Consider the following 19803-nt stretch of genomic DNA (forward strand, 5'->3'; position numbering starts at 1 on the left):
TATTATTTTGTGGGTGGAGCATTTCTGTGTCTAAGGCCAACTCTACACTTAAGATTTAGGGTGAGATAGCTACTGTGCTCAGGTGTGAAAATCCACATCCTGAGTGGCATAGTTATGCCAAACCTACCTCTTAGCTAGCATTGCTTGGGGAGGTGGTATTTCTACAGCAACAGAAAAGCATGCACAACCACCTGGCTGCCCCTGAGCCTAGGAGCCTCAAGGACGTGCCGGCTGCTTCCGGGAGCCACCTGAGGTAAGCACCGACTGGCCAGAGCCTGCACCCCACCCCCAGCCATGAGCCCCCTCCCACACCCAAACTCCCTTGCAGAGCCTGCACCCCCTCCTGCACCCCAACCTCCTGCCCCAGGCTCAGCCCAGAGCCCCCTCCCACACTTTGAACCCGTTGGCCCCAGCCCAGAGCTTGCGCCCCAACCCCCTGCCCCAACCCAGTGAAAGTGAGTGAGGGTGGGGGGAAAGCGAGTGATAGAGGCAGGAGGGATGGAGTGAGAAAGGGCAGGGCAGGGGTGTGACCTTGGGGAATAGGCGGGGTAGGAGTCAGAGCAAGGGTGCTTGAGTTTGTGCGATTAGATAGTCGGCAACCCTAATGTAGCCATAGCGTTATTCTGGGAAGGTAAAGGAGATGGGTAGGAGGTGGTTTGGGGGACAGTGGCTTAGAACCCTAAGTGTCAAGTGTAGCTGTCCACCATTGGGTCCTGAACTGGAGCCTTGCAGACGGGGCAGGCCCAGAGGATATTACAACACCAGAGCTTTCACCTAAGGTAAGAGGCCTGCTGGAATAGACCTTTAGTGCTCAAGGGCCCAGCCCCCCAAATCCCTGTACTGAAGGGGAAGGCTGGAAACCCTTGGGGCGGGAGTGCTGAAGGGCAGGTGTTTTCAATGGGGAGATGACCTGTCTGACCACCAGGTGGCATTGTGGGCCGTTGTGCACCTTCTACACACCCTCAGATTTTTGTTCCCAGATTTCTAATATCTATTTATTGCTTCAAAACACTTGTTTCCTAATATTCATTTCATTTTACCCTTCACCCTCCCTTGAGCTGGTTACTAGTAGGTTTCAGTTCATTTGGCTTCTGTACCTCTAGTAACCTGCGTAAGTTTTACAGAGACAAGGTGGGAGAGGTAATATCTTTTATTGGACCAACTTCTGTTGGTTAGAGACACAAGCTTTAGAGCTTACAGAAATCTTACAAAAACCTCCAGGTTTTTCAAGCAGGTTGGTTAAAAGGATAATTTATATCACCCATTCAACCCCTCACCACACCCCTGCCTCCCTGAGGTAGAAAGCTATACTCACTGGTGGAAGTCAGAGGGACTTCAGGTTCAGAGCTGTTGCAGATATTCAGTTCTAGAGGCAGCAGATACATGGCTACATCTCACTCTTCCCCAGCTGATCACTCCTGTGGTCTCATGCAGATTACTGCAGGCTCTGTGCTAGCAGTTTCTTGTAACACAGCCTCTCTGATTCCAACGGAGAGTGTCTCTCCCAGCCTTGCTGTTTCACTGTTCACATTTGGTACAAACTACTTTCTCTCCCTCCTTCTCCATCAGTTCCCACGGGCATCACCTAGATACAGTAAAATGCAGGAGATATAAATTAACCTTTTCCCTGCCTGTCAGATATACCAAGACTGCAACTTGCATTTGCTAGTATTGCTTCATCTGTGGAGGTGCTGGCCAGCCAGAGAAGCTAACCTTCATCTGCCTACCTTCATAGAAAGGTTCACCAGGTGTTTGGGACTCGGACTCTTGAGCTGAACAGTTTCTGACAACAGCTTTTTACTCACTGCAACACTGGGTTCTACAAAGGAAAAGTATTTATTTACTAATTTTTAGAGTGTGCATTGCCATAGCAGCGTGGGGTTGCAACTACAAAGAATAAAACAAAAAATGGATTGAAAAACCAGAACAGTCAGACAAGTGCTGAAGACAATAAATGTATCTCAGGCTGCTCTGAAGGTTGCTAGACTCAGGCTCTGTCAGACTGCTAATGGGAGGGGATTCAAAGATGGGCTCCCTCAATTGAGAGAGCTCTGCCCAGGGGCAGCTCCAGGCACCAGCGCTCCAAGCGGGGGGCGGCCTGCCGGTCGCCGTGAGGGTGGCAGTCAGGCTGCCTTCGGCAGCATGCCTGCGGGAGGTCCGCTGGTCCCGCGGTTTCAGCAGCAATTTAGCGGCAGTTACGCCGAAGGCATGGGACCAGTGGACCTCACGCAGGCATGCTGCCAAATCCGCGTTACCAGCGGACCTCCCGCAGGCGTGCCGCCGAAAGCCGCCTCACTGCCATGCTTGAGAAGGAAATATTTCCTGAAAGCCAGATGATATTAATTACAGCAAAAGAAAAATCCTGTTTTCCTCAGTCTAGAATTCACTAGGCCTTTGTTCAGGCATCAGGAAGCCCACACAACTGGAATATGAGTTTGGCTCCATCTAGGGGCATGAGTAAAAAATTCACTAACCACAGTATTTCTTAAATAGCTTATATGTTTACTGGTAGTAAAAACTGTAGTTAGTAAGCCTATGCTGTACTTTCCAGATGAACCATGCTTTTTCAGGCACTCAGCTTTCTAAAACAAATTCCCCAGGCTTGGTCTCTGCCCAAAGGTGATTTTTTTGAAGGTTTCAGCTGAATTGATTTGAGCTGCTTGAGTTATGTCAATGTTAAAAGCAAGTGAACAAAACAACCCGTTTTTCCTATTTGTATTGTAGTAGCACCCAGAAGCTTCAAGCTCAGAACCCTACTATGCTGTCCTCTGTTCAAACACACAGGAAAACATGGTGCCTGCCCAGAAGAGCTTACATTAACTGAAAAATTGGTGTTCACCTAACAGCTGAAGCCAGAAACTCCAAACTTGGCTTTAGCTCTAAAGTCCTCAGTGAGCAAAGAAAACCAGTTGCCCCTTATGCTTGTAACATTCTCCTTTGAACTAATTCATTAGGCCACTACCCTCTCCTCCTCAAGACATACTTCTGGTTTGACTACAGGAAATCAGCCAGCTAATGATGGCTAGGTCCGAGGAAAAAGCTTTAACATAATTTGGGACTAAGATGTGTACATACTAGTATCTGTAAATGCATTAACCACCTCTCTTATCTCCTATAGTTTGGCCACACTCACTTGTCATATCTCCTTGTAAGTCAGACTGTACATTCATATAATATGCATATGCACCCCCCACCCCATATGATTTGTATGCATCATCCATTCTGTGACAGGTTAGATCACAGAAACCTCCTTGGGAACTGCCAACTGATGTGCCAAGACTACTTATGCCCTTGCTTTCCCTCTGCCAGACTGGGAATCCAGTACCCTGTCTTGTTGAGCCAAACACACCAGTCTGCTCCAACACAGACCCAAGGGTTTGAACCACGTGCCCCAAAGCTGCAGACTTAACTGAAAGCAGCTTACAGAAGTGCTCCTGTCTTTAACACTCAGATACCCAATTCTCAATGGGGTCTAAACCCCAAATAAATCCGTTCTACCCTGTATAAAGCGTACACAGGGTAAACTCATAAATTGTTCACCCTCTATAACACTGATAGAGAGATATGCACAGCTGTTTGTCCCCCTTCGCCCCCGGTATTAATGCATACTCTGGATTAATTAGTAAGTAAAAAGTGATTTGATTAAATACAGAAAGTAGGATTTAAGTGGTTCCAAGTAGTAACAGACAGAACAAAGTGAATTACCAAGTAAAATAAAATAAAACATGCAAATCTAAGCTTAATACAGTAATAAAACTGAATACAGATAAAATCTCACCCTCAGAGATGTTTCAATAAGTTTCTTTCACAGACTGGACACCTTCCTAGTCTGGACACAATCCTTTCCCCTGATACAGCCCTTGTTCCAGCTCAGGTGGTAGGTAGGGGATTTCTCATGATGGCTTCCCCTTTTCTCTGTTCCACCCACTTATATATCTTTTGCATAAGGTGGGAATCCTTTGTCCCTCTGGCTTCCCACCTCCCTCCCCTTCTCAATAGGGAAAGCACCAGGTTAAAGATGGATTCCAGTTTAGGTGACATGATCACATGTCACTGTAAGACTTCATTACCCACTTGCTAGCACACACATACAGGAAGTCTCACAAGTAAAACAGAGCCATCTACAGACAATTATCCTGGTTAGTGGGAGCCATCAAGATTCCAAACCATCATTAATTTCCCACACTTTGCATAATTAAAATAGGCCCTCAGACTTATATTTCATATTTCTAGTTTCAGATACAAGAATGATACATTTATACAAATAGGATGACCACACCCAGTAGAATATAAGCTTTGTAAGGATACCTTACAAGAGACCTTTTGCATGAAGCATATTCCAGTTACATTATATTCATAATCATCAGCATCCTTTTATAAAATCATATCGAGTGCAACGTCACACCTTCCTCACTCTTGTTTGTATTACACCTAATGAAGACTGTAAGCTCCTCAGGGCAGGCACTTTCCCTTGTATATCTGTCAAGTGCCATGTATATCTCTGGAAGTGTAGGAATAATGATAGTTAACATCAGCAGTGTGGTCAAATTAAACTTGCATCAGACACTAACTTTTGAATATCCTGACTTTTGCGTTCTTTATTTCTCAGGCTTAATGTTACTTTCACATCAGTTTTTGCACTTCATTTTTATGAATAGTGAAGTAATGTATACTGTTATACACTGAGCAGCCCCAATATGCTTGATACTGTACGAACATGTAAGAACACAATCCCTGACAATATCTTAGTCTAAATCAGACACAAATAATCCAGTACAGATTCAAATGGTATTCCCAAGTGAAAGGTCTAATCTTTGGATCAGCATTGCAGATATCTTTGTTTTGTTTTTTATGTTTTATTTTGTGCATATCATATATATAAAATACAGTTTTGGAGGGGCAACCAGACCTGTCCAGAAGACTGTTTCTAGTTAGTCAGTGGATATGTCTAGAAAGCATTTTGGAGCAAGCTTCTTAGCTGGGGATGACAGACTCCTGCTAGTGCTCTAAAAACAGCCATACAGAGACCACAAGTTGCATCTTGCCTAGCTCCAGCCCTTGCTGCAACTTCAATGTACTGTCTATACAACTATTTTTAGAGCACTCCCACAAGCCCTGCTAGACCAAGTCTGTCATCCTGGGCTGGGAGGCTTGCTTCAAACTGATGTATAGACATAGCCAATAAGGTTTCAATAGGAGGTAAGTACCTTGATACTTTTGTATCTGGGACTAATGTATTTCTCCTCTGACCAGATGGACTCAAATCTGCCTTAAGCATTCTGGTCTCAGCCTTCACCCTGGTGGTCACTGCTCCAGATCACAAAAACATATAGGGCCAGATCATCCTCCCACAGATCAACACATGGAGTCCTTCATATGTGGCTCTATCCTCCTCCACATGGAAGGGGGGCTTGGGTGCCTGGGTCTGCCTGCAGGGAAGGAATGGAGTCATGGTAAACCAGGTCAAGGAACACACACACCATGCCCTCCTTCAGACCAGTGCAATTTCACTAGAAAAGTTAAGTCAGTTCCAGAGACTAACAATTCTTTTTGAGGACCTGTGCCCTAAGGAAGCCACTGCCAAGGGAGCAGAGCCTCAGTAGGAGAAGTACAGAGACTCTGAGGGGATGGCTTTGACTTCCTGCAGTACATTTGTAATTCACCGGTTTTGGACCCTGTCCTCCTGATAGAATGCTGCAGGTGTATCCCAGTGCAGGAATCCTCATAGATATCCTCCATTAAAACAGATTTTACCAGAAAGGGGGATGATCTGGGCCACAATGAGATATAATTAGCCATCTCTGCCCAGTAAAGGCTCACAGCTTGAATAACAGGGATGTTGCATCTCAGTAACTGGGTGAAGTGGTAGAACCATGTTGTTTTCATTTTATACAATATGTTCATCCAGTGCTCTGGCAGCATACATAAACGTTAAAAAACCTTCACTGTCCCAAGTCACCCATAATAAGGTAGTTTTCCCATCTTACTGTCATGAGCAAAGGTCAAAAACAAAGATAAAATCCCCTTCTCTTCAACACTCAAAGAGTGCTGGTTCCTGTAAGCAAGGAGTAATGTGGCCTAAGGGACAGGACACTGGACTGGTAATTAGAAGATCTGGCTTTAGTTCCATCTGTGCCACTGATGTGCCGCATGATCTTGGGAGGGTCAATTTGCCTTTCCTTGGCCTCATCTATAAAATGGATACAATATTTAGTCTCCTTTGCAAATTGCTTTGAGATCTACTGGTGAAATGTTGTTATAAACCCCAGTGATTCGTAGATTCCAAGACTAGAAGGGACAATTATGATAATCTAGTCTGACTTCCTGTATAACCCAGGCCAGAGAACTTACCCAAAATAATTCCGAGAGCAGATCTTTTAGAGAAACATCCAATCTTGATTTGCGATTTGTCCGTCAAGGAGAATCCACCACAACCCTTGGTAAGCGGTTCCAATGGTTAATTACTCTGACCATTCAAATTTGATGCCTTATTTCCAGTCTGAATTTGTCTAGCTTCATCTTCCAGTCATTAGATCATATTATACCTTTCTCGGCTAGACAGAAGAGCCCATTGTTAACTGTTTGTTCCTCATGTAGATACATCTCTTTGTTAAGCTAAATAGATTGAGGCTATCATTATATAAGTGATGTTTTCTAATCTTTTAATTATTCTTGTGACTCTTCTCTGAAACGGCTCCAGTTTATCAACAGCCTATCTTGAATTGTTAACACTAGAACTGGACACAGTATTCCATCAGCAGTTGCACCAGCACCAAATATACAGGAAAATAACTTCTCTACTCTTACTTGAGTTTCCCCTGTTTATTCTTCCCGGGATCTCATTAGTTGTTTTGGACACAACATCACACTTAGCGCTCATGTTCAGCTGATTATCTGCTATGACCCTGTGGCAGGCCTGGCACTGCACCACCCCTTTGGGGCAGGGGGGGACTGGGGTGTCAGAACCTCACCACTCCCAAGTTCACATGCTCGCTTCTCTGTGGGCAGTCTGATGCAACCTAATAGCCTCCCTTCACACAATCACCTCTTGGTCAGGTTAGTGTGCCCTAACAGCCAGAGTCCATATAAATCACTCCCAGCATCAGAGCAGTGCAGCCCAATGGCCAGAGTCCATACAATCCCCCTCACAAGCAGGGTAGTTCAGCCTAGCAGCCAGAGTCCAGGTAACTCACCTCAAACATCCAGGAAGTGTGGCCAGAGTCCAGATGATTCCCATGTTAGGGGTAGGGGGACCCAGGCCCACCCTCTCCACTGGGTCCTGACCCAGGGCCCTGGTAGTGGCAAGTTCCCCTTGCCACCAGCTTGGCGGGGATCCACCCAAAATACACCAAGCTTCTGGGCAGCTTTAACACCTTTTTCCTCTAAAGTTCCCCTGGGTCACTTCCTACCATAACCTCCAGGTCCTCCATTTTAGGGGGTCTTGACCTCTGGTCTGTTCCCCTTCTGTGACATACTCCATCTGGGCACATCCCAGCTTGGCTGGCCTCCAGATCCTGGAGCGCAAGCTATCCCTCCTCAGGAGCTGGCAGTATGCCTCCTTTCCCTCCAGCAGTCAGTCCAGACTGAGCAGCTCTGCAGGCTTTTATACCTGTTCTCCAGCTGGAGCATGCCCAACAGAGCCCCAGGGACGTGGCTTCCTCTGCTAGGAAGGAAGGGTTAACCCCTGCGGTACCAGTGCGGGGCCACTGTGCCCTGTCACAGACCCCCAAATCTTTTTTTAGTCACTGCTTCCCAGGATAGAATCACCCCTCCTGTAAATGTGGCCTACATTCTTTGTTCATGTTATTGTTTGCTTTGTCCAGTTTTCTACGTGATCCAGATCTCTCTGAATCAGTGACCTGTCCTCTTCACTATTTATTACTCTCCCAATTTTTGTGTCATCTGCAAGTTTCATCAGTGATTATTTTTTTTTTTCCAGGTCACTGACAAAAATGTTTAATAGCATAGGGCCAAGAATTGATCCCTGTGGGATACATTTAATGTGTGCCATGTTAATTTTATATTGTTCTAGTTTTGTAATCAAAATGTTGTGTGGTATCAAGTCAAATGCCTTATAGAAGCTTAAGTATATTATGTCAACACTATTACAATTTTGGTTGATAAAGGTAAATTCACCAAAAAAATATATCAAGTTAGTTTGAGATCTATTGATTTGCATTAATTACCTACCTTCCTTTAATTCTTCATTAATTGAGTCCCGTATCAGCTGCTCCATTATCTTGCCGAGGATCTATGTCAGGCTGACAGGCCTATAATTACCTGGGTCATCCCATTTACCCTTTTTAAAAATTGGCACAACATAATTTTCTTCCAGTCTTCTGGAACTTTCCCAGTGCTCCAAGACTTATTGAAAATCAACATTAATGATACAGTGAGTTCTTCAGCCAGCTCTTTTAAGACTGTTGGATGCAAGTTATCGGGAATTGCTGATTTTAAAATATCTAATTTTAATAGCATCTGTTTAACATCCCCCAGAGATACTAGTGGAACAGAAAGAATATTATCACTATATGATGAGATGAAGGAAAACAGGACATCATCACCTTCCCTCCTCTTGGAAACTCTGCTCTGAGTGCCCCAGTGTAATTTTTAGAATAGATGGGAAGACAGGAAAGTAAGTATTATTCCTAACCTGTCATTAAACCTTAAACTCCCTGAGAATACTTTCATCCTTGGGTATATTTCAACCCATTAAACTTTTCTCCTTTCACTAAATTAACTGAGGGAGCTAACCTTGTTACAGGATTCAAGACTGGAATTACTTTGTCAGGATTATTTACATAGCTAAACATGAACTGGATCCTCAGCAAAGAAATTGGGTGCGTCAGGATTGGGCTTCGGGTAAGGTAAAGTTTGTGTAGCATCAGGCTACAATTCTTGTGAATACTCCCACTTTTTTATTATTATATTAATTTCAATGAGCTCCATGGGTTAATTTTGCATTGTGTAAATGTTTTCTTCTATCATTTGTATATTTGTTACCTTTCATTTGTATAGTGTCCCCTCATTCCTGTATTATGAGAAGGTAAATAGGAATGCCCAATTTACCTTCTTTATACCATTCATTATTTTATACCCACTTCATATCCCATTTTATTTGTTTAATCTCTCAGATAAACAGTCCCAATACTTTTCAGTGTCTCATCATATGAAAGATATTCCATGAAAATAAGCATTTGCATTCCTAGTTTCTGGACCCCAACTCTGCCTCTGAAATATCTTTTTTGAGATAGGATGACCAGAACTGAACACAGTATTCCAGATGTCCCAATTATTTGTATAATGGTTTTATAATATTCCCTGTATTATAGTCTATCCCATTCTTTATGCATCATAGCATTTTGTTTGATTTCTTGACCACCACTTCACACTGAGCAGAAGTTTTCCTTGAGCTGTCCATAATGATGTCCAGGTTCCAGAGGTGAAAATAAGCCGGTCTGGTCCGGTCCAGCATACCGGCAAGAGCCAGTACGCCATGCCGGACTGCACCGGCTTCCGCGGCGGGGAGCCCAGAGCCCTTTAAATCCTGCCTGCAGCTCGGCGCCCGGGCTGGGGCCGGGATTTAAAGGGCTCGGAGCTCCCTGCCACTGCGGGGAGTCCAGAGCCCTTTAAATCCCGCCCGCAGCTCTGGTGGCCGGGCTGGGGCCGGGATTTAAAGGGCTCAGAGTTCCCCGCACCGGCGGCCCTTTAAATCCTGGCCCCAGCCCAGCTACCGGAGCTGCGGGGGGGATTTAAAGGGCCCGGAGCTCCGCGGCTCCCAGCCATGCCTCTTCCCGATGAGGCCACGCCTCTGGGCTCTGGCAGTACCGGTAAGTCCTGTAATTTACTTTCACCCTTGCCAGGTTCTTTAGTTAATTTAGAATCCAGTAATAGGTATAAGTAGTTCAAATGACTCTTACTAAAGTAAAATGCTGTTACTCTGCATTAGAATCATAGAATATTAGGGTTGGAAGAGACCTCAGGAGGCATCTAGTCCAATCCCCTGCTCAAAGCAGGACCAATCCCAACTAAATCATCCCAGCCAGGGCTTTGTCAAGCCGGGCCTTAAAAACTTCTAAGGATGGATCCACAATCTCCCTAGGTAACCCATTCCAGTGCTTCACCACCCTCCTAGTGAAATAGTGTTTCTTAATATCCAACCTAGGCCTCCCCCACTCCCGCCCCCCGCAACTTGAGACTATTGCTTCTTGTTCTGTCATCTGAAGTTTACAGGGCAAACATACCCTTTGTCTCAGCAACTGATTATGCTTTAGGTCTCCTTTCTTGGTAGCTGGTTTCAGAGTGGTAGCTGTGTTAGTCTGTATCAGCAAAAAGAACAAGGAGTACTTGTGGCACCTTAGAGACTAACAAATTTATTTGAGCATAAGCTTTCGTGGGCTAAAACCCACTTCATCGGATGCATGCAGTGGAAAATACAGTAGGAAAAAATATATACACAGAGGACATGAAAAAATGGGTGTTGCCATACTAACTATAACGAGAGTAATCAGTTAAGGTAGGCTATCAGCAGGAGAAAAAAAACTTTGTAGTGATAATCAGGATGGCCCGTTTCCAACAGTTGACAAGAAGGTGTGAGTAACAGTAGGGGAAAAAATTAGCCTGGGGAAATAGGTTTGACTTTGTGTAATGACCCATCCACTCCCAGTCTTTATTCAAGCCTAATTGAATGGTGTCCAGTTTGCAAATTAATTCCAATTCTGCAGTTTCTCGTTGGAGACTGTTTTTTAATGTTTTTTGTTGGAGTATTGCGACTTTGAGGTCTGTAATCGAGTGACCAGGGAGGTTGAAGTTTTCTCCAACTGGTTTTTGAATGTTATAATTCTTGACGTCTGATTTGTGTCCATTTATTCTTTTGCGTAGAGACTGTCTGGTTTGGCCAATGTACATGACAGAGGGGCATTGCTGGCACACAACGGCATATATCACATTGGTAGATGTGCAGGTGAACGAGCCTCTGATAGTGTGGCTGATGTGATTAGGTACTATGATGGTGTCCCTTAAATAGATATGTGGACAGAGTTGGCAACGGGCTTTGTTGCAAGGATAGGTTCCTGGGTTAGTTTTTTTGTTGGGTGGTGTGTGGTTGCTGGTGAGTATTTGCTTCCGGTTGGGGGGCTGTCTGTAGGCGAGGACTCTACTTGCGCTACATTGATGACATCTTCATCATCTGGACCCATGGAAAAGAAGCCCTTGAGAATTCCACCATGATTTCAACAATCTCCATCCCACAATCAACCTCAGCCTGAACTAGTCCACACAAGAGATCCACTTCCTGGACACTACAGTGCTAATAAGCGATGGTCACATAAACATCACCCTATACCAGAAACCTACTGACCGCTATACTTACCTACATGCCTCCAGCTTTCATCCAGACCACACCACACGATCCATTGTCTACAGCCAAGCTCTAAGATTCAACCGCATTTACTCCAACCCCTCAAACAGAGACGAACACCTACAAGATCTCTATCAAGCATTCTTACAACTACAATACCCACCTGCTGAAGTGAAGAAACAGATTGACAGAGCCAGAAGAGTACCCAGAAGTCACCTACTACAGGACAGGCCCAACAAAGAAAGTAACAAAACGCAACTAGCCGTCACCTTCAGCCCCCAACTAAAACCTCCCCAGCGCATCATCAAGGATCTACAACCTATCCTGAAGGACGATCCCTCACTCTCACAGATCTTGGGAGACAGGCCAGTCCTCGCTTACAGACAGCCCCCCAACCTGAAGCAAATACTCACCAGCAACCACACACCACACAACAAAAACACTAACCTAGGAACCTATCCTTGCAACAAAGCTTATGCTCAAATAAATTTGTTAGTCTCTAAGGTGCCACAAGTACTCCTCATTCTTTTTTCTGGGTAGCTAAATCTGAGACAGAGTTGTAAATTTTAACCACTAGAGGTCATAGACTGTCTGCAATAAAATATGGTTAGGTTTGGAAAGATTCCATTTTTATTGGTAAATGTCGATTTCACCAAACACAACAAATAATGAAACAGTATTTCCACAGATGATGATTGTAATTTACTCATAGGCAAAGAAGAAAAACATCGCTTTTGAATTTAGCAGAGTTTGATTTAAGGCTACAGTCGCTCACTGACTTATGCAAGCATTTCGTTGCGGAACGCCTTGCGTAACTCAAATTTTGTGTAAATCGGGAACATATACCCGACCATTACGCAAAAATAAATAAATAAAAATAAAAAAAATCTAGTTTACGGAACGTACGGAACTTTTTCTGTAAGTGCGGATTTGCGTAAGTAGGGTTTGCGTAACCCGGAGAGCATCTGTATTTATTTTGTATATTTTGACATGATGTTGACAACTTGTGTGTTAGGTTATAAAGCTTTAGCTTTTTGAATCTCAATTTCTACTGTAATTAAATAATTATTATCTGACCCCCTCCCGAAAATTCCTGCAACTGTGAAAATTTAAATGGATAAAAATAAAAAAGCTTAAAAATAAAATTGATATTTTAAATAGAAATTATTAAAAATAATTAGAATTTTGCCAAGTCTAAACTTGACAGCTGAAAAAATGCTTTCTACAGAATGGTGGAAAGCTGGATCCTCACCCTGCCCTGCAGCTCCCCTGCTGTCCCCGTCCTGGGCTCCCTGCCCAGCCCTGCCAGTGCCCCTCGCTCTTGCCCCGCAGCTCCCCTGCTGTCCCCGTCCTGGGCTCCCTGCACAGATTTATACTAAGTTGCTGACCCAGTATTTTGGGACGTCTCTTTTTTGGGCCTGCAGTGTGGGGGTGGGGCACAGTGTCGGTGAAACGCGATTTCCATTGCCGCACTGATCGTGCTGCCCTCCCTTTGGTAAGCCCGCCCACGGACGGTGCCCTGCCTCCCATGCACACACTGAGGGAGTTCGAGGGAAGTTTGAGGCCCACTGGGTACTATCCCTTTAAGAGTCCAGACATCTCCGTTCCCCAGAGGGCTAAACACTCTAACCTCGTCAACTGTCGAGGACATGAATTCTAACATCTAATTGGCTGCGTTGTAAGCCAGTCACAAGTAGTTCCGCCCCATCCCCTCTTGCCCTTCCCATTCATGTCCGTTAGCTTCCCAGGCCACTCGACAGTCACTGGTTGGCGTTCGTGACACTCAACTACCTCTGCGCATGCCGATTGGCAACAGGAGCCGTCAATCATTAGCCAAGGCGCGGGTGGGGCGGGACAGTTTCCGTGGCTGAGGAGCCGGCGGCGGCGAGGCAGGGTTACCACCAGTTCGGGGAAGTTTATTCTCGGGGGGCGGCGACGGCGAGGGGGGCGGCTCCGGAAGGGGACGAGGCGATGCTGAAGCCGGGATGGAGCCGTGACCAGGTGAGTGTGAGGTTCGGGCCTCTGAGAGAACCGAGACCCCCCCCCCCTTCGCTGCAGGGTCCCTCCATGTAGGGGGGAGGGATCCGCCCTCCTCGGAGACACTGGGGCCCGCTCCCCGCCCCCCGCCTGTTAGCGCCGCGGATGGTTCTGCGTCCCGCCCCCCTCCCCCCCGAGACCGGGTCCCTGCTCGCTGTCTGCGGCGCCTTTCCCTCCGCACACACTGCCCCAGGGAGACACCCCGTATCCCCCAGCGCAGGGAGACACCCCGCCCCCAACCCAGGGACAGGCCCCTCCATGAGCCCTCCCAGTGACATGCTTTGTTGCCCCCCCCCACGTTGAGACCCCTCGTTCTCCCCTCCTCAGTCACGGCCCCAGTGAGACCCCCCCATTCCCTTATGAGCCCTCCCAGAGAGACACTTCATCTGTGAGACGCCTCTTCCGCCCCCCCAGTAATATCTCATCTCTCGCTACCTCATCCTCGTGAGCCCCCCCCAAGTTGAGACACCTCATTTCCTCCTCCTGCCTCTCTGCTCTAATAAAACACCTCATCAGCCTATGAGTCTATCCGTGAAATACCTCACACCGGATGAGCCCTCTTCCAGCATGCTGCAGAATTCCCTCCCTGAGACACCTGAAGTGCTGAATTCCCCCACTGCTCGTAACCCCTCCTATAATGATCTGCTGTATCTTTCCCTTTCCTCCCATGTACCCCCACTTAATATTTAGCAACTGTTTCCTCATATTATTTACAGTCCTGGGGGCTGTTTTTATATTATGGTGTGTGCATCAGAAAGTCCCCATGCTGTCTGCACCTGCATTGGATTAGTTTTCTTAGGCTACATCTACACTACAGGGGGGGGTCGATTTAAGATACGCAAATTCGCGTAGCTGAATTCGACGTATCGCAGCCGACTTACTCCGCTGTAGGGACGGCGGCAAAATCGATCTCTGCGGCTTCCTGTCGACGGCGCTTACTCCCATCTCCGCTGGTGGAGTAAGAGCGTCGATTCGGGGATCGATTGTCGCTTCCCAACGGGACGCGATAAATCGATCCCCGAGAGGTCGATTTCTACCCGCCGATTCAGGCGGGTAGTGTAGACCCAGCCTTAGTGATGTGTACCCTGTCCCTAGCTGAGTCCTTGGATTTTCACTATGTGGGTAATGCATATTTAAAATAACTCGAACACCATGGTGGATCAGGAGCTACCTAGAAGACTCCAGTTCTTCACCTGGGTAACCGTAGAACCTTCAATGAGCAATACTTGTATGTCCTGATGTAGGCAGAGTGATCACATGTGAAAACTGATTTTTTGCATTAGTGTATACTGGTGGTGCAACAAGTATTGTAAATCATGTTTGTGAACAAAAGATATAGCAAAGACCTTTGTGCATTACATCTGTGTATGTGTTCCCTACTGCACCATGCAAACTTTTAGCTGACACAGTCATAGAATCATAGAATATCAGGGTTGGAAGGGACCTCAGGAGATCATCTAGTCCAGTGGTCCCCAACCTTTCCGTGTGGTGGGTGCTGGTCGATTAGCCGCTAAGGAGCGTGGCCGCTGGACACGCAGCTGCCAAAGTGCCGCCAAGAAGTGTTGCCGCCGAAATGCTGCTGAAAATCGGCATTTCGGCAGCTGCTTGTCTGGTGGCCACACTTCTTGGCGGCTAGTTGTCCAGTGCCCACCATGGTGCCCGCGGGCACGGCATTGGGGACCCCTGATCTAGTCCAACCCCCTGCTCAAAGCAGGACCAATCCCCAGACAGATTTTTGCCCCAGATCCCTAAATGGCCCCCTCAAGGATTGAGCTCATAATCCTGGGTTTAGCAGGCCAATGCTCAAACCACTGAGCTATCCCTCCCCCCATGTTTCTATCTATGCTAAACCTTGAGTGGGCTGGGCTGGGCTAGTGGTTTTGGATTTGCTTGTGTTTACAGCCTTTCCTTTTCTTCATCATGCTTGTATAGCTTAAGTAGCAGGGCATTTGCAATTGCATCTCAGCCTGTGCTCAACAAGAAATGTGTTTTGAAGGGTTGCAAAGTGCTTCCGTTTAAAACTATTATATAGATCTTTTACAAAGCATTTTGTCTTTATGTGAGCCAACAGATATTCAGTGCACCATAAGATTTTGATGAGGAAGTTCCTGCAGAACATGGGGGACTTTTACTGTGTACTTTGCTAAGGACCATAACACAAAATTTAAATTGCAAAGCTAACTAAACCCAAACGTGTGTACTCATTACCTCCACGAAGCATGCTGAAGGGGACATTAAGACATAAATTTTAGCTAAGCCATAATTGTTTTCGCTTTGAAATGTGCATGTCACTTCTGGTTTGTGAAGATGTCCCTGAATGCATCATTGCAATAAGATTTCTGGTACCCGTGATGTCACAGAATGATGCTTTCAGAACTGTCTTCAGTGAACAAGAAAGTGACAGGATTAGAGGATGCTGAGGAAAGAACTTAAAAATGTTAAATTAAAATATTTTTGGCTAGCTCCCCCTCCCCCTCCCCCCAAACCTGGCTTTTGGCAGGATTTACACATGAGATAAACTCAACCTTTATTGTACCTTTGTATTTCACCTTTATAATAAGCTTACCTTGCTATTATATCTTTTAACTTCTGTAAAGTGCAGTTTCTTAACTGAGTAATTCTGAAAGGTGTGTTGACCTTCAGAAATATGTATAAATGAACTCTGCAGCATCAGTTCCAAAGTGTATCTTCTTTCTTGTATCTAAAGCATTAATAAGGGAAATGGACCATTTGTTAAAGCATTGTTATAATTCATGTTGTAGGAGTGCTTCAGGTCCAGTGCACTTGAGGGAGTGGCAGAATGGAATCCATAGTAATAGTGTCTCATTCCTGCTGATTAAGGAATAGTTTAAGGTTCTTACTGTCTGGAATTATATTAGCTACCAGTTGTGGTCTAGGACACCAAAGTGAAGATAGAAAATAGCAGTGTAACTGCATGTTGACTCTAAACTCCTGTTTCTGTTCTTTACACACTCCTGCTGAAAGGAGGAGGAAAAACTTGATCACACTTGAAAATAAATGCCCCATAGTCTTGAGAGAAAAAGGAAAACTTGGTATCTCTGTCCTTAGTAACTTGCTGAGAAAAGGCCCCATCCTCCTCCTTCCATTCCCTTTCATAATATTTTTGGCATCTGAATTGTCAGGAAAAAAAGAAGACATTTTAATTGCTAATTATTGCTGCCTTTGCAACAGTTTTCCTGCAGCAAATAAAATATATGTAAATAATCTGCCTCTGCTCTAGTGGGTTGAATCAGTAGTTGCATTAATATCAGTTCAGCTTGGACCAATCACTTTTTTTTATCATCTGGGAAAGTTGGCAACACCTTTTTTTTTAGAGGGCAATAAACAGTTTGTCAATTATGACACACAGAAAGAAATGGTATTCAGAAAGTGTTTGTGGGTGGGTGTTGTCTGAAAGTATCATGATAACAGCGATATGGCAGCTTCTCCCCTTAAATATGAAGTAACAGGAGATCCTTGGATTCAAAGATTTGTACTTGCTTTTGATTGTAAAGCAGGGGGATGTCTTGGCTCTTAGTGCATTTTGCTTGTGTTTATTCCATAAAAATCTGTATTTTGCACAGACCCTTGTATCCCTAAATCCTAACAGGAATGTTGCATCTTCCACCAGTTAGAGTATCCTTGCTTTTCAAGGAAAATATGACTTCTTGATTTCTCTTACTATTGATCTCTGATCATATTGCAGATTACCCTCAATTGCAGGGATAATAGATATACAGGAAAACCGAAGCAGATTACAGTCAGCTATGGAGATTAGAGTCATGGGAGCTGTAACCAACAAAAGGTGACTGGTCCCAATAAAAGTGAAGTCCTACATCCAGATAGAGGAAATAAGCAGCCCAAATATAGAGTGGGGGGTGGGAAATGTAACTCAGCAACTGTTTCCATTCATTAAAGGGAGTTTTTCCATCCTGTCTCGTTAATACTATACTAACATTGTTTTCATTACATCAGTCTCTAAATTTTACAGGGACTGTTTGGAATTGGGTGGTTGGGAGAGGAGGTGTGCAACAGAGGGGCTCTATCTTAATAAGTGGTCCACACTATGAAAATATTTGAGAATTGTTCTGTAGTAACACCTATACAAGAGACCACCTTTATGAGAATATTCAATCAAGAGACTACCCCAGAATATTCACTGGTACCCTGAGGACAACTCTTCTGCACCTATAATAGAAAATTATCTCCAATAAGTTAAGGATTTATCAGTCCCTTGAATGGTTGATTCAGACAAGTTTCACTATATTAAACAAATGCCTAAAATGTTTTTAGAAATACAGTGGAACCTGCTTAAAATTAAATTGTATCTAGTAAATCTATAGTGATGCAAAACTGGTTGAAATTCTGTAGTCTGTGTTGTGTGAGATGTCAGAGTAGACAATCATAATAGTCCTGTCTGGCCTTTAAAGTTTCCAAATTGTTCAGTGTTTTGAAAAATTATACAAATTGCAGTTAGAGTGGCAGTGACCCTTCGCCGGGGCTGGCTTTAAGCATCAGCAAAGTCCTATAACTTACGGGCCAGCACACTCTCTCTCTCCTGGCCAGGGGGACCAGAATGAGAGGCAGCTCATAGCCTGGATATTCACTCTGCAGCCCCATCTCTTTCTGGAGAGGAATTCCATGCTCCTTAAATTGAAATTCTGGGGTGAGGGCGGGAAGGGGAGAAATTGCTTCACCATAAGAAGGTTTCATTATACCTGTTAAAAATGTATCTCTAGTTCACTTTAGTGAATCTGATGTGTTTGAAGTGGTTTCATATAGGCTTTCTACCCAAATATGCCCAAATACAAGATATAACAACTTTGATGAGTCTTCTGCCTCTCGTGCTGTCAAGCTGCTCCATTCCTAATAATTCACTATTATGTGTAAGATGCCTTATGAAACATACTGGTGATTTACATGGGCCACCTTGATTGCATTGGCCTCATTAGCACTACAAAAGTAATCCCTCCCCCCCTTGGTGTTCACCCCTTCTTGACAACTATTGAGAATAGGTCACTTCCACCTTAATTGAATTGTCTCATTAGCACTGACTCCCCACTTGGTAAGGCAACTCCCAGCTTTTCATGTTCTAGAATATATATTCTGCTTACTGTATTTTTCACTCCATGCATCTGATGAAGTGGGTTTTAGCCCACGAAAGCTTATGCCCAAATACATTTGTTAGTCTCTAAGGAGCCGCAAGGGCTCCTCATTGTTTTTGGCGGTTTACTTGTAACTAGATCTAGTGTTTAGTAAGTCTTTAAAGGAAGAATACTGTGTAATAGGATTTTTTTTTTTTTTTAGCAGAGTTGGGGTGACGTTCAGCTCTTTTCCTGGGAGATTGAAGAGGGGGTAGTGTTATATGATAGGAAAATTAATTTGTTCATCCGTCTGGAACTACCAAATCCTTGCTCCAGGCAAGTGAAATGTAATTGTTTCATGCTGAACTCACTGCTGAAGTGCATTGATGAGTGTATCTGATCTGAAACTGTAAACTAAAACTGGCATATGAAATGGATGATTGTCTGCTCAGCCAGCCACTTTGGTGAATTTTCTTTTCTGGCTACCTTCAGCTAGTACCATTCTGCACTTCAGGAAGAGAACATATGGTTAATTACATATGTACATTGCCTGGCCCCTTCCCCCGTCCCCCATTCCCCTCCCTCTTTGGAGTGCAGCTCCTTTAGGGAAAATGATTGGGAGTGGGATGAGAACAGTTTTAATTTTCAGCCTCCTATCTGAGGTGCTGGTCTGTTGATGCTCTTGAGATTTTTAAGTGCAAGTTGGATTAGCAGTGTGTCCTTGAAGGAAATAAATGACATGCATTCTTTATACAGGAGCCTTCCTTCTGCCATGATGTCATGTTTTTGGCAGTGAGAAACAAATGGCAGTAACAGTAGTTCATCCTCTTCAGCCCCATTATTGATCCATATCAATTTCTGTTTTGAGACAAACTTATATTTTGATCACTTAGTTTATCTTTGGAAATGTTATCTTAAATTTGGTTATCTTCTATTTTGTATCCTAGGTTCAGTTTTATATTTAAGAAATCAAAAGTAGTGGATATAATCTGGATAACGCTCTTTTCTGTCTTGCTCTCTTCTGTGTTCATCTATCATTACACCACCTCTGTAGTTTCAGGCATTGTCAGATTAATTAGTTATTTTTTTATATAAATCTTTTAAAAATTAAGAATGGAATTAATTTATTAAAAATAAATATGCTCTTTAAAGCTTAGAAACTGAATTATGAGTTGCTAATTGGTGATTTCTTTTTGGTCTGCTGGTAAAGTACTGTTATGTGCTGCCTCTCGGGTGGAATTCTAGTCCTGTTTCATTTAGTCTTGTTTGTAGGCAAGCCTTCTCTTTCAGTTTGGTCCTCCTTTCGTAATAGGAAAGGCATGC

General features: G+C 44.4%; 1 protein-coding gene across 7 annotated transcripts in view; it reads left to right on the forward strand.

Moving 5' to 3' along the window:
- The first annotated feature begins 13194 nt into the window (after positions 1–13194).
- The window catches only part of MRTFA (myocardin related transcription factor A), a 171569-nt gene continuing 164960 nt past the window's right edge, over positions 13195–19803 (forward strand). For 2 of the 7 annotated variants that reach the window (XM_042843516.2, XM_042843518.2), the window contains exon 1: positions 13204–13360. In XM_042843516.2, the coding sequence (XP_042699450.2) occupies positions 13331–13360 (30 nt within the window). In that variant the 5' untranslated portion in view covers positions 13204–13330. Of the gene's footprint in view, positions 13361–19803 lie in introns of all 7 variants that reach the window. The other 5 variants (XM_005302553.5, XM_065563314.1, XM_008179277.4 and 2 more) reach the window with 4 other exon arrangements.

This window comes from Chrysemys picta, chromosome 1, assembly GCF_011386835.1.
Source record: "Chrysemys picta bellii isolate R12L10 chromosome 1, ASM1138683v2, whole genome shotgun sequence".
Taxonomy (NCBI): domain Eukaryota; kingdom Metazoa; phylum Chordata; order Testudines; family Emydidae; genus Chrysemys; species Chrysemys picta.